Raw genomic sequence first — 14479 nt, 5'->3', positions numbered from 1 at the left:
GCCTAGAACAATCTGCCTTTTCTCTTGGTCATCTTTACCTTTTAACCATTTGGTGTTTGCGGGTGTGATTCCCAGCTCAACAAGACACATTCGCACTAGCTCTCATTCATTTAGCGTGCTAAAAATAGAGTATTGCCGCAACAGTGTGAGCGGCGAGATGGGCTAGCTGCCATGAGTACATGGCCTTAGTTAGTACTCTTCTGTTGATACTCAGCTGTATGTTCCTTACCCTGAATTGTGCTCCTCCACTACTTCTGTGTCTGCAGGCGGGCCTGTCACCACCTACACAAGACTGTCACCACCTACACCATGTGTGCCTATGCCTCAAGTGGTCTCTCAGCAGAGATTTTCATCCATGTCCAGATGCAGGCATACACAGAGCGCTGCTGTTCTTTTTCTTATTCAAAGTCACATGAACCCATCAGCTAACGCTCAAACAACTCTACTGGCTCCTTCTTCCACTTCAGGACTTAACTCAAAATTGCCTTCCATGTATTTGTTCCAGTCTCTGTCTTTCTTTGGTCCCTGTGGTCATCTTCCACTGTTCCCCTGGTTTCTCTTATCACAGTCTGTCTGGCTACAGATTCAAGAGCTTTCTTTCTAATCATTGAGGTATGGAACATCCTCCCAGTGTCTTTCAATTTTTTTTCCCAAATCTCGCCTGAAACCGTCTCCTTTGCTTATATGTTGTAATTTATCTCCCTTTGCTATTGCATCTCTCTGTCACTGTAGAATTTAATTCTACGAGGTATTAAATATTCCATTTGTATTTAAAATACTATACTAAATAGTTATACATTTCCCTTTTCTAGGTTTTCTAAACACCAAAAATATCATCTCTCATGTATCATCTTGTCTATAGATACATAAATGTTTGACTCAATTAATCAATAAGACTCAATTTTCTGAGGAATAGGTGGCTGAGAGGAACTGGGCCACATACTACCATGTTCTGAAAAATCAATGCTTGTGCAATATTGTAACATTGTGTGTAGTGGTTTCATGATGATACTGGTTTTTATCAGGTTCTAAGGTAAGAGGTCAAAGCCAAAATTTGCAAATATAGATACCTAAAGTCAAATCTGATCTTCAGAAGTGCTGAGTGCACACCGCTCCCGTTGAAGATAATTCTGATTGAAATAATGGGTATTACAGATGCTCAGTGCCTCTAAATAAAGTAGTCTAACTTTAGAAGTCAGCAGGCAAAGTCAGGTGCCTGACTTTTGGCACACAAGTTAGAAAACTTTGGCCTGTGCTAATTAATATATATTACAACTGTAGCTACATGGAAACATATGTTTTGCTGAGGTGAAGACATTTCTACAAACTGTTGTTCTTCTACAACCCTTGGAAGACTGAAACAAGCATTCTTGAATCCATTTCAATTGATTTGTAGAGGTCTATTCTCATAATGATTCAAGAATGGATTTGCACAGGCACTGACTCCTTTTAATAGTAACCAGTGACGTTTGTCAGTTCATTGCTCATAAAGAGATTATGGACACCCAAGTTTGCAAAACGTTATTTAACATAAATAATATTGCTTTGAAAGTGTCAGCACCCCAAGACATAAGTAACCTATATATTTTGATTCAGTGCTATTTATAATAGAGCTATAGTTTTAGTTTTGATTATTGCAGCATTTAATTTTAGTCTTGTTTATTTGAACAGTTTAAAGCAGAGTGGAAAATTCCCTGGAAACCCCTGGCCTCCCTACAAGAAACGAACGCCACTGCATCCAAGTTATAAAGGTCTCATGAAGCTTTTGCACTGTAAAACCTTGCACATTGTACTCTTCACACTTCTTTACAAGGTACAGTTGTAGTTCTGAGTCATGAGAAAAAAATAGTTTTATTTTCTTATCTTAAGAGTGCTTAAAATGAAGTAGATTTCTTATATTTTATTTAGTGTTCAGGATCATATTTGTATAAATATTGCTACTTTTGTGCTCCAGATAAAAAAATTATTTGTTTTTGATTAGTGAAGGTTTGTTTATTAATTAAACTAAAGTTGACTTGTAACATAATACAGCATTTTCTTTTTAAAATTTTCATTTTGCTCTTCCTGTTTGTTTAGTTGCTTCTGTTTTTAAATGAAGTGAATTTATATGAATTTATATTAATGCATGAATTCAAAGATGCACTTTATTTAAATTTGTTTAGTAATTGATTTTATGACCATATGCATGTTTAATGATTTGTTTGTCACTTTCTATTATATAATCTGTATGTTTCTTAAGTCAGGTATCCTAAAGCACCACCTGTTGTTAAGATTCCCTGACACTTTAGTGCCCGTTAGTGTTTTCATTTGCTTATGGTTTTTCCTAACTTTTACCATTTGGGCTGAAAGAAGAATAGGACTGGGACAAAAAGCGAGAGTTGGGGAAGACGGGTGGACAGTTACTCTATTAGCTCAAGTAGCAGAGGTCTGTGCAGTCGATCTAAAGGTTCCAACCCAGCTTATGAACCATGTGGTTATTGGTATGATGCCATATGGTGAAATTTCTGTTTTTTCAGTTTGCTTTTTAAAACTAGGCTATCACACATAAAAACTACACTAAAAGAGCACAATGAAGGTTGCAAAGCCAAGCACTCAAAAATTAGGAAGTGACAAAATTAAAGTTTACTGGATGGTCTTTTACAATGTGCAAAGCACATCTGTGCAAGTCCACCCTCTGTTTAGAAGGCAGAGAAATTATACCCCCTTTTCATATTTTCACATCCATCCTATCCTAAATTCTCTGGCAGTGGAAGCAGCCATCCAGAGATTAAAGAAAGGCTTGGTTCACTCTACTCCCACAACAAGGAAAAAGATGACACATTAGGAAGGAAAATCTTTTCTTCTTCCACTCTAGGATCAAGCAAACTACCGAGCTGTAGTAAGCACTACCTACCAGCACCATCTCAGGGTTGGGGTGGAAATTATCTGCATTAATGAACTATCTTCTGGATGATCAGAGAAAGTTGGCCAATGCCATCATTGGAAAGGGCCAACAAATAGCAAAGCATGTTCTACAGGAATCCTTTGATTCCTCAGATTCAGCGACTAGGGCTGTGATCTTTTGAGGAAAATCTGAAGATTTGATGCAGATAGCAGAAGCCATAGTAAAATGGTCCTCCCTTTTGGCCTCTTTACTGCACCCAGGAAATTCATTAAATGGCTGTCTGCAGTGACAGCATACTTGAGAAGTGAAGGGATGCAGGTTTACATGTATTTGGACTATTAGCTAATATAGTTAGTTCAGGTTCCCAGGCCTTCTATACCTGTCACCAGGAGTCTTCCAAACAGTGCAAATCCCACTCAGTCTATTGGCACAGCAGAACAGTGAGGTCTGTCACCCTGGGCTGTCTTCTCCCCAGTTTACAGTAGGTTTCTAACAGAGTTAGAACTGCCTTGTTCAACTGAAATGCAATATCTTGATTAGTTCTAGAAAGGAATCAACTTGAAACATTTTATTTGAAATAGAGGGAAGCTTTCAATGTGGGCAGAAGAAAAAGAGTATAACTTTTCAACTGTCTTGAATACTTGCTTCTTAAAGAAGTGGATCTGTTACATTCTTTGATTTATAATCCATTTGTCAGCTATATTGTGTTTCATGACCTAATTAAGTTGATATTTATTCATCAATTAGTTAAGAAATTTATGAAGGCTGTCTACCTGCCTGCCTATAAAAAGTCTTTCTTTGTATGACTTAACTCTAGTTTTCACACAGTTAATGAAAAGCCCATTGAAACCTGTGGCAGAATGCTTTCTCTATCATTTATCCATTAAAACCACATTTTTAGTCATAGTTACATCAGCTAGAAAAGTAGTAAGCTACATCCACATCCCTGATTTCCTCTTAATGTCATCAGTAACTTTCATATAAACCAGTTTTTAACTTTACCTGTGTTTTTTCGAAAAATCCATGCAATGGTGAAGCCAAATTATGCACACTACAGGTGAAAAGAGCTTTAGACATAACTAAAAATTTCAAGTTTTCTCCTAATCTATTTATTACTTATGCTAAGGATAAGATTGTGAAGCTATAACCTGCCCTAACTTCATCCAGATGGATTTGATCCTGCATTCAAGAAGTCTACGTGTTGGCCTCAGTCTTTCCCCGGGAATTAAAGCACATTTCACTGGGGCTAGTGCAGCAGCACCTGCGTTTCTCAGACATATTCAGATTGTAAAAATTTGCCAGGCAACTACTTGGAGCCCCATTCACACCTTTACCAAGTACAATTATTTAGCACTTGCCTCTAAATCTAATGCTCTGTTTGTAAGAGTGGTCTTGCAATCACTTTGTAATTAGTGCTCCTCGGTTCACCTTCCTTTTATGGGCCACTGCTTGCTTATCTATCCCATGAGTGGGAATACGGAGAGAGGAGAAATGAAGGGTACTTACATGTAACTGAGGTTCTTCAAGATGGACTCTGCATATTCATACTCCCACCCATCTTCTTCTCTTGCTCAGAGTTCTAATTGTAAACTTGGGACTTGGAGGGTGTGGTTGGAAGGAACTGAGGCAGCTGGAGTGCCATGCTCCCCTTTATAGCTTCTCCCCAAGAATGTTCAGGAACAGTGAAGGGAGGGGCAGGAGAGGGTGCATGAACACTGCAACGGGGACTGACCACACAGGTTCCACTGTCAAAGCTGCACCATGAGAGTGAATATGCGAGGTCTTGTGATGTGTAAGACAGCATTTATGTCATTTGACCTTTTTGAGATGACAAAAATATCAAATACACACATGACTGTTTTGGGAAGTATTGCATAATGTGCCTTTTGTTTTTGAATAGCATAATTCTGTTTGTCTTCATGCTAATGCAATTGTGAATGCATTTCTCCCAAGACCCGTTCACACTAAGGTTAAACTGAGTATGCTGCTGAAGCTGGGGTGCAAAACAGTGTTTGTTATAAAAAAAAAAATTTTAAATGGCATTTTGGCAGAATCCAGGGTTATAAATGTTTGTAAAAGAGTCTGGCCCATTCACAGCTAAACAGTATTTAAAACTTATTTTTAAATTATTGCAACAAAATCTATTTGAGCTCAGTATAGACAGGCTCTCAGCGAAAAGGAGGAACTTTAAACATTCCTTCTGGTTTACTTTCTCCTCCACATCTTCTTGTAAATTGAAGGTTTACTGTTCTTCCCTTTGAATTAAAATTATTTGTCAGAAGGAAGATCTTTCCGGATTTCCTCTTCAGAACTTTTTTGGCTGTGATTCTAATAATTCTCCCTCCTCAGGGAATGAGAAATGGTGTTTTTTAAGAATTATTTCCCCCCTGATTGATAAGAGCGAAATTCTTAATTCTTAATAATTAACCTCAAAAGGCTTCAGAAATGATACATAAAAGCAGCCAAACAAAGCTTCTCAAAAACTAACAAACAAAGAAGCTCTTTGTTTGGCTGCTTTTATGTATCATTTCTGAAGTCTGATGAAGAGTATATTCAAAAGTAAACAGTGAAGTGGGACCGGTGCTCTCCTTGGACTTTCTGGAAATTGCACTAGTCTATATGCTCTTAAAAAGAGTGTCAACTGGGTTTACTAATCCTGCTTATTCTCTTAGGGTCATAAATAGCTATTTAAAAACTAATAACAGTAAGGAAAATGATATAAATTGGAGCTCTCATTTACAATTCTGGTAGATAAAGAGCATATTCCTGATGGTCTGGACTCCTCTAATAAGGTTATGAAAATTGGACAAGGACCTCCCCAGCAGAATGCGGTGACTAATGTTTACCTTGGAGAGGATGTAAAAGTTATCTGACTTGTGCCTGAAGCTGAAGGTCATGCCCAAACAGACGTACCATTTTTCCAGGCTTACCTGATATTTTGACTTAGAATGTAAGACAGTTTTATCTGGTGATAGTCCTTATGTACCCATAATGTTTGTCTGGAAAGAAAGGGTGAGAAACAGGGAAATATGTTTGGCTTTTCCATTAAAACAAAATATGCACATGAATATAACTTAAGAAAAAAGTCATCATCTCTCGCTGAAGAAATGTACATAAAGTGCATTTGTTGGAATTCTTCATATTTGTCTGATAACTTTATGCTAGTTGGTGCATTCCAGAGACAAACACTTGATCTTCAGGAGTCATTCTCTCTCCACTTCTCACCACCAACTCATTTTGAATGCTTATGTACCTTAGGAGAAGTTTTTAAGTAAGAGCCCAAAAGTCAAAACAAATCTGGGAGCTGATTTGGAAAACAAGTCTGTGCTTCAAAGAGACCTTGCTTTTCAAGTTCAAGTTCTGTGGGGAGCCAGTATAGTAAATGGAGCACCAGGATAATATGTTTTTGGTGGACAGTGTGGGTGAGGATGTGAGCCATTGAATTGTGGATCAGTAGAAGCAATATTTTAATATTGGACTGCTCATGCCTAGGCATACTGGGTTTTAATAGTCTCAACCTGGAGCTCACAAAACTTTGGATCAGTTTGCCATGTCTGTGTCTGACAACATCGGGCTCAGTCTTCTGGCTAATGGTAGATGGAGGAAAAGTCATTTTTGATACTGTTACTCCCTGTGTATTCAGCAACTGACCGCTCAGAGGAGGTAGTGATGTGTAGACAAAGGAACCAGTCTGTTGTGTGACCAGTTGTGTGCTTGTGTGGAAATGACGTGTACAAGACTCATCATTAACAGCGGATAGGACATTTTGTTTTTCTAGAGGAGCCTTTTCTGCATGTGAGGACTGGCTGCAAGTAGAGTTGCTCCTTTATCCTCATTTTATGCATTCAAAGGGTATGGCAAATGAATAATAGGGAGGGACAAAGTGAGCCAGTAATGTCATGTTAACCATGTCTTATTAAAATGAAACCGAAGTGGGGTTCTCATCGTCTAACATTGTGATTGACTATGGCTTGTTGACCAATGTTCTAACTCTCAGTATTATGAATACATGATCTCAATTAACAACTGCATGAGTTGTTCTCATCTCATTGCTATAAGGTGAGCATGATGACAAAGGCATCTGGTGATTTTTTGGTGTAACCTTGCATTTCCGATGTTTTTGTTTTTTCTTACTAGCACTGGGATTTTGGTTGGGTGGATGGTAGTAGGAAGAAAATGTATTTGAATGGGAGCAGAATAACTGCCTGTCTGTGGTACTTTATTTGTACTAAGCTGTGGGAAAGGATGCAGCTGGTAGAGTTCTGTCTCTGAGTACTGAAGGATAGGGTAGGAGCCAGGTACTATGCATTTCTGAGGTTTTCGTTCTCATTTTCTTTTTTTTTCTCCTTGCCCCCTTTTCTTTTTAAACTTGAGGATTGTGTTAGTCTTCATAGGCTTCTGTTGGAGAGAGTTTCTAGGCTGTAGGAAGGAAAAAAAGAAAAAAAATGTCATTCTCTATTTACAGTTGGATGTCCTTCCAGCAAACTCCTTCAGGAAAGTTAGGAGGACTTGAGATACCTGCTTGGAGACCCCAAATCTTTTGTTTTTATAGTCTCCAGGAGGTAGGCAAACTGGGAGATGGATACTGGGTTGGAGCCTGCAAACCATGCAGGGGAGTTTTCTCTTGAGGAAAAGAGTGGCATTTAAATTGTTGTGGTGCTTCAGAGTAAACGTTCCAGTAAGATGAATAAATAGGACAGTTGACATATCTTTGAGCTATTATTTCAGACTGTGATTCCTTGTAGATGCAGTAGGACAGCACTAAATCAGTTCAGGTTGGCAGTCTTCCTTCACAATCGTTAAGAGCAAGAAAATTATATTTAAAATCAAAGCTTAAATTCTGAATGAAAGAATTGGGTAAAGGAAGTGCTGCTATGGCATATTGGCTCTGTGTAACTCCTCTTTTTTCTACATTCCCATTCAGGATTTCTCTCTCAATAGATAGGCATGGCTCCTGAGAGAATGCATAGAAAAAGGTTTGGCATTTTCAAGCAGGTGTTTCAAATTCATCGACCTTCTCTGAAGGGGCCTGCTTGGAAGAGCATTCAGCTGTAAGTGGGAAAGGCTCATGTTCTGGTGCAGACAATCTTATATGAACCCCTTATCTGCCCCCATCAAAAGAAAATAATTTTTACTTTCTTTACCTTTAGTTTAGGTTACAGACTCTTCCCTCAGTTTCTTTGGCAGCTGTCTGTGCACTTTTCATATGAGGGTCTCAAAACGCTGTGATGATCATCTTGTGAATTGCAAATATAATTTTTCCCCCCTAGATATTGATGGATCATCAAAATTTGTCAGAACATGTCCTTTGCATGGTTTTATATTTGATTGAATTGGGACTAGAAGATTCACCAGATCAGGAATCAGATGAAGAAGTAAGTGTTAATGTCATTCTTTTTTTTCTCTTTTTAATAAGGAAATTATTATTTATGTATTATCTTCTTTAAAAATAAAATTAAGAAGCTATAGGCATAATTTAAAACCAAATTTAATAATGACCATTTAAAATTTTGATTAGGGTATGGAATTAATGCATTTTCTCATATAACCAGGGATCAATTCTACGCTACTTAATATTTCTGTCTCAGGTTACAGCAAGACAGGCAGTTAAGTGGCTTTACTATTTGTTGATGTGACTGTGATTGAACATTGTCAAATTGCTGAAATTAGTTGGTGTTGGAATTTGTCCTCTCCTGCTTCCTCATAAAAGGTTTTCATAAAACAATATCATTTTAGTAGTCTAACCTAAAGACTTGGCACCTGATCATGCAGTCCATACTTATATGCAGTTTCAATGGGGTTTACCTACATGAGGTCAGGTTTACAACATGGGGCTCTTGGTCCAGTGGTTTTTTGGATTTCAAGACTCTTCCTTAAGATTTGGGATATTTCCTGGGAAAATTTTCTTGAGAAAATAAATAATAGCTAGTTAATAAAGTTACTTCATGAGTGTTTTGCTTAATTTTTGTTTTAAATTAATATGTATGTTTTGAAGTAGCATACAGTTCAGAAAATTAAATTAAAATCTTGTAGCGCATATGCTGGAACAGTCAGTTTAATGCTAATGTACTTCTGTGTCCATAACATGAGTGGTGCAGGTGGCTTTGCTTGATATTTCGTAAGTTACTGCTTGAAGATGGTTATAGAAATGAACTGACTATAAAGCTCACTTAAAAAAAAAGAATAGCTTTCAAGTATCTCTTAACCAATATATCAAGTTGACAACAGGCAAGCATTTTTGTCTTCTCACTTTTAGTATTCTTACATATTACAGAAAGTATAGAAAATATAAAAAAATGCAAAAATTATCAAATTAATTCACAACAGGTCTGCAAATTTTGTCACAACCACCAGGTCAAACTTTTAATAAGGCTTTAAAAACCTCTTTTCGTCATTAAAAAGTCAAGTCTATTTGTAGGCACCAAAAATATCCTTAAACGGTGAGATCATGATGATCAATAATATTCTACTAGCTAAAAACAAACAAAAACTCCTACATGTTCTGTGAAGCTAGAGTAGGTCTAACTGGACAATATTAATCTTCACACCAACTCATAGTCACCGACTGAAGGCTACACAAATGAAACATGTAATAAAGATACCTTATTTTTAGTAGTTTTAAAATGGAGCAACTCAGATGTAGGAGGATTCTTTATAGGGAGGATATCATAATGATAGGCTGAGAGTCATTCGGGTCCACTATTCACCAAGACCCCAATCTTGTTGTTCCACATAGACAGGTCCCTGTGCCTGCCCTGGGCCCATTGACTTCAGTGGGGTTCCATGTGGATGGAACAAGTAACATGTAGGATCGGGGCAAGGTAATATCTCCATTTTCCATGGACTTTTAAAAAACAGTCAGAACCAAAGTATTCCATTTAAAATGCTTGTATAGCTACCAGTGGCTGGAAGTTGAAGCTTGACAAGTTCATACTAGAAATGAAGTTCTTTTTTTTAGTATTAAGGGTCGTTTATTGGTGAAACTACTTACCAAGGGATGTGGTGGATTCTCTATTACTTGTAATCTTTAAATCAAGATGGATTGTCTGTGTTAAAGATAGACTATAGTTCAATCACAAGTTATTGGGCTTCATGTAGCAGTTTACTAGGTGTAATTCTATGGCTTTTGTTATGCAGGTAGTCAGACTAGATAATCACAATAGTCCCTCTGCCTTTAAAATCCATGAATATCAGAGCAGAATTTTGTCCCAGATGTTACATAAAGGAAGCAAAATCTTAGGTGTCTTTGTTAATGAATTTAACAAACAAATTTTATTCCCAGAACTGTACTTCCATTATTTAATGTAATCTGCAAACAAGATAAATGAAGTGAAGCCATATTTTGGATAGTTTAATAAGAAATGTCATATGAAAAAGGAGAAAGAACGTAGGAAAGAAACGGTACTTTTTAAAAACTGTTTTTAAAACAGAAATAAAATGGTGGTGGATGGGAGGAAGTTACCATTTTTCAAATTTATTTGACAGCATTACAGTTCCAGAACAACAATAATCTTAAGCAATTTTGCAGTTTTTGTATAGCTGAACAATCCATTTAGAACAGTGTTGAAAACAACATCTAGTTTAGTGCGTTTGTGAGAACTTCTCATACAGGAATCATAGTAGCCATTGGAGAAATCATTTCCCCTTATCTAGGTAACTGTCAACACTGGAAATACTGAGGTCACTGAACATTAGTGCTGTAGATGACGATATCTATACTACCAGCGAAAGAGATGTTATTTGATAAAAATATATAATTGCATCATAATGAAAGACTATTTGACCTAGAATATTAATTTTTTTTGTCAAAATGAAAAGCATTGGAAGGCAGTGATATGTTATTTTGAAGAAAGATATTGAATTTCACATTACTTTTTCCATCCAATGTAAGAACCTAGATAGATAGGCCTCAAATATCTGTTGTTCTGGGTAGATCAGTAGTCCATGCCTCTAACTAGTGCAGGATTTTCCCTTACATTATATTTTTTTCATTGCTTTATCCAGTTCCGTTTTATATGACTCAGGCAACTGGACTTCTGCTATTCTTTTTAGAAGATTAATTTATCCTATATTAGAGCTCACAGTTAGAAATTATATCCCATTACCCTTAGTTCATACCATTTTGTACTACTCTGAAGAATTCCTTTCCTCCTCATGCGTGCACTCTACATATACTTATAGATGCTTATATTTGAACAAAATATAATGTTTTATATTGGACTGAGAACCACAAAAAATGTAGTTAGTTACCAGTCTGTCACTAACATTTTTGAAGATCTGTACCATTTAAACCAAGGTACATACTCTAGTATACTGTCCCCTTCTAGTACAGCAGTGGTAATCAGCTTTGGTACAGTTCTAAAAGCGATTTATTTATCAAAGTCTATAAAAGATCAATCTGTCTAATCTTTTGTGTATAATATTGAGACACAGATTTTTTTCATTGATTTGTTTTTCATGGCTATTACTCTAGGATTCTGTTGGTGGACATGAACGTTGCCATGACAGTTGGTTTCCAGGTAGTAACTTGGTATCTAACATGCGTCACTTTATTAACTATGTTCGAGTGAGAGTACCAGAGACTGCTCCAGAAGTGAAGAGAGAACCACCTGCAGGTACCAGCTCTGATGGCTTAGCTTCTTCCCAAGTAAGTGTAAAGAAATCCTAGGTTTTTTGCCTTCTGTAGTAAGTGTGTTAGAAAGATGTAACTAATGTATTGATTTTTTTGAAGACCATTTAAATTATCTTAATATTGATTGATTTTATAGGTTTCTCAGGAGTATTTTTCCCCACCAACCCCACTACATTAGGTCTGTGGCAGGATTATTCCTAAAGTGTGGAAGCTATTTCAAATCATATCTTTTTCCAAATGACAGTTTTTAATTCCAGCCTTTTTTCCTCCCCCCACCTAGAATCCTAGGCGACCTAAGAGCCTTCAAAGAGAGGTAGATTTGTGTGCAGTTTTATTTTAATGTCCTTAACTGGCAACATGCCTTTAACTATGCTCACCATAACTCCCAGTGCAATACATTAATTTGAGACTATTTTTTTGCAAGTACCTATGTATTTAAGAGTAAATACCTTTTATTCTTAAATAATAGACTAATAGGCTTGAATTGACTTTAAATTTGATATTTGGTTTTTAAAATAATTCCCATTTATCAAAGGTATTAAATATTTTATTGCTAGCCTACTATTGGAACTCACTTTGTGTGTGTGCCTTTTTATGTTTGTTTTGTTTTTGCCATTGCAGATGGCAAACTAATGTTACTAACATTTAATAATATTATGTTATCTAGCTTCTCAACTCTGAATAATATTACTCTATTAATCTGATGTAGAAAGAGTATTTGAAATGACTAATGGCAAATTGGTTTGTTTTTGTGGAAGCAAAATTAACTTTTATAAAGTGAAACCATAAAAGATTTATAACCAATAGATAATTGTCTCTTTTGTCATCATTGTTTTTACATAAAAACATCTTAGTTACTTTATCCCAGATTTAAAGACAGCTACAGCAGTGTAATGTACTGTATATAGCAGGTATTTTTGTGTGCTAGTTCAGCATTTTTTTTATTTTTTATTTTGCAATAAACATTGACCACAATTTTAAAACAATGAAGTGCTTAAAGTCAGACTCCCCACTCCATAATTAGTCACCTAAATAATTGGCAGCTGCTGTGTGCTCAGTCTTTCTGGAAAATAAGGACTAAGCTTTTAAAATAATGGGAGTCAAAAGTTACGCTCCTAATGCCACATTTAGGTGCTTTAAAAGTAGCCTGATTCTCTATAGTTTTGGTCACTCAACAGCTCCCACTGAGGTCAGCGTCTTAAATATAAATATAAAGTTGTTTATTTGCTGTTCAACTAAAAACATAAATATTGGTGTAGATACTTTAAATTTTCATATCTAGCTTTTTATTCGGATGAGTATAACCAATGCATAAAAGCATGTTGGACATGCAGTGTATTTTGAATATAGACATTTTTAAATTATGGTAAACACTAACTAATACTTGATTGGGAAGAGGAAATTAAAGGCATAGAAATGGCTTCATCATTTTTCGATCAGCTATCTGCTGGAAGCTGAAAAGATGTTTCCTATAGTTTTGCAAATTGCTTATTGTTGATTCTTATACTCCTTTTTATTAAACCACTATAAATAGCTCTTTCTTTTTTTAAGAACTCAGGGACAGCTCAAGTGTTCAGCTTGGTTGCAGAACGTAGAAAGAAATTTCAGGAAATTATCAATCGCAATAGTAGTGAAGCAAGTCAGGTAGTTCGTCCCAAGACATCAATGAAATGGTCAGCACCTGGTGCAACACCACAGCTAACCACAGCCATTCTGGAAATCAAAGAAAGCATATTGTCCTTGCTAATCAAACTTCATCACAAACTCTCAGGAAAACAAAACTCTTACTATCCTCCATGGTTTGATGATATGGAGGTTTTAATCCAACCAGAAATTCCTAAATATTTTCATGGTGATGGGATGACAGCAGTAGAAAGAATTTTACTGAAAGCTGCAGTACAAAGCAGACTGAACAAACGTATCATTGAAGAGATATGCAGAAAAGTGACTCCTCCTGTACCACCAAAAAAGATTAGTCCTGCAGAGAAGAAAACTTTGGACAAAGAGGAAAGGTAATATATTTAAAATAATATGGGGCATCATTGAGGGGGGTGGTGTATACCCCTGTATGGCTGATAAATTGATCTATCTCTTTGGCAGTAAATCTCTAAACCAACAAATAATTTACCCCCAAAAAATTTAAAATCTTAAATTATAACTCTAGTCTTCAGCAGCCAGTCCTGCCAACTGCCTGATTTAAATGCGTATTGTGTCATCCGCACCTTGCAGGATTGAGCCTTTACTTGAAGAAATTCTTGGAGAAAAGTTTCTTGCTGTGTATATAACTAATGATAGCTAGCACTTGCTCTTGTTTTTGTAACCCTTGTCTTCCCTTTTCTTAACCCTTTCCACTATTCCTGGTCATCTCTTGTCATGTTATATGTGAGGTTTCTGGATTGGAGATCATAACGTCTTCTTTTGTAGCAGGGGTTCCCAACCTTTCTTGGTCCATGACATGCAGATTCTAGACATTTAAGGCTACAAAATAAAGAACTTTAAAGCAGTGACCTTTTAATGTCTTGAACAGCTGTTGCTATCTGAGGACTTTTTTTCCCTTCCTAGGCTTTGAGCCAGCTGTTCTTTTGAGAGGATGGAAAGGGAAATAAATTCTACATTAGCAAGGACAAGGAAGAAACAATTTCCATGGAAGATAGATATTTTAAAATAAGGCAGTTCGAAGCTGATCGTGGGTTTGTAAGGTTGGCATAAGATCAGAGGAGATGGATTAGTGGACATTTAATGACCTATGTCTGTGATAAAGTGCATAGTCACATGTATATTGTGTCTGTGTACACCTGCATGTATATTATAGGGGGAGAGAAGTAACTCCAATATAAAGGTTGTGTAATGCTTTTTTCCTACTTTTTTGTTTTGTTTTTAAGGAAGACTAGCATCTCCACTGTTTTCGGTATGACTTTAAAAGTTGGGAGGAGGATAGTCCTGGGATCAGGGAGGTGTTTGTT

General features: G+C 36.5%; 1 protein-coding gene across 3 annotated transcripts in view; it reads left to right on the top strand.

Annotated features, from left to right (window-relative positions):
• The window catches only part of UBR3 (ubiquitin protein ligase E3 component n-recognin 3), a 184666-nt gene that overhangs the window by 71916 nt on the left and 98271 nt on the right, over nt 1-14479 (top strand). For all 3 annotated transcript variants that reach the window (XM_067549265.1, XM_067549264.1, XM_067549266.1), the window contains exons 20-23: nt 1672-1813; nt 8155-8259; nt 11358-11531; nt 13068-13528. In XM_067549265.1, coding sequence (XP_067405366.1) covers nt 1672-1813; nt 8155-8259; nt 11358-11531; nt 13068-13528 — 882 coding nt within the window. The remainder of the gene's footprint in view (nt 1-1671; nt 1814-8154; nt 8260-11357; nt 11532-13067; nt 13529-14479) is intronic.

The sequence above is a fragment of the Emydura macquarii genome, unplaced genomic scaffold (genome assembly GCF_026122565.2).
Source record: "Emydura macquarii macquarii isolate MOO-44397 ecotype Brisbane River unplaced genomic scaffold, CSIRO-AGI_Emac_v2 contig_1253, whole genome shotgun sequence".
Taxonomy (NCBI): Eukaryota; Metazoa; Chordata; order Testudines; family Chelidae; genus Emydura; species Emydura macquarii.
The sequence above is the reverse complement of the archived record's forward strand: the minus strand, read 5'-3'. Positions and strand labels throughout refer to the sequence as shown.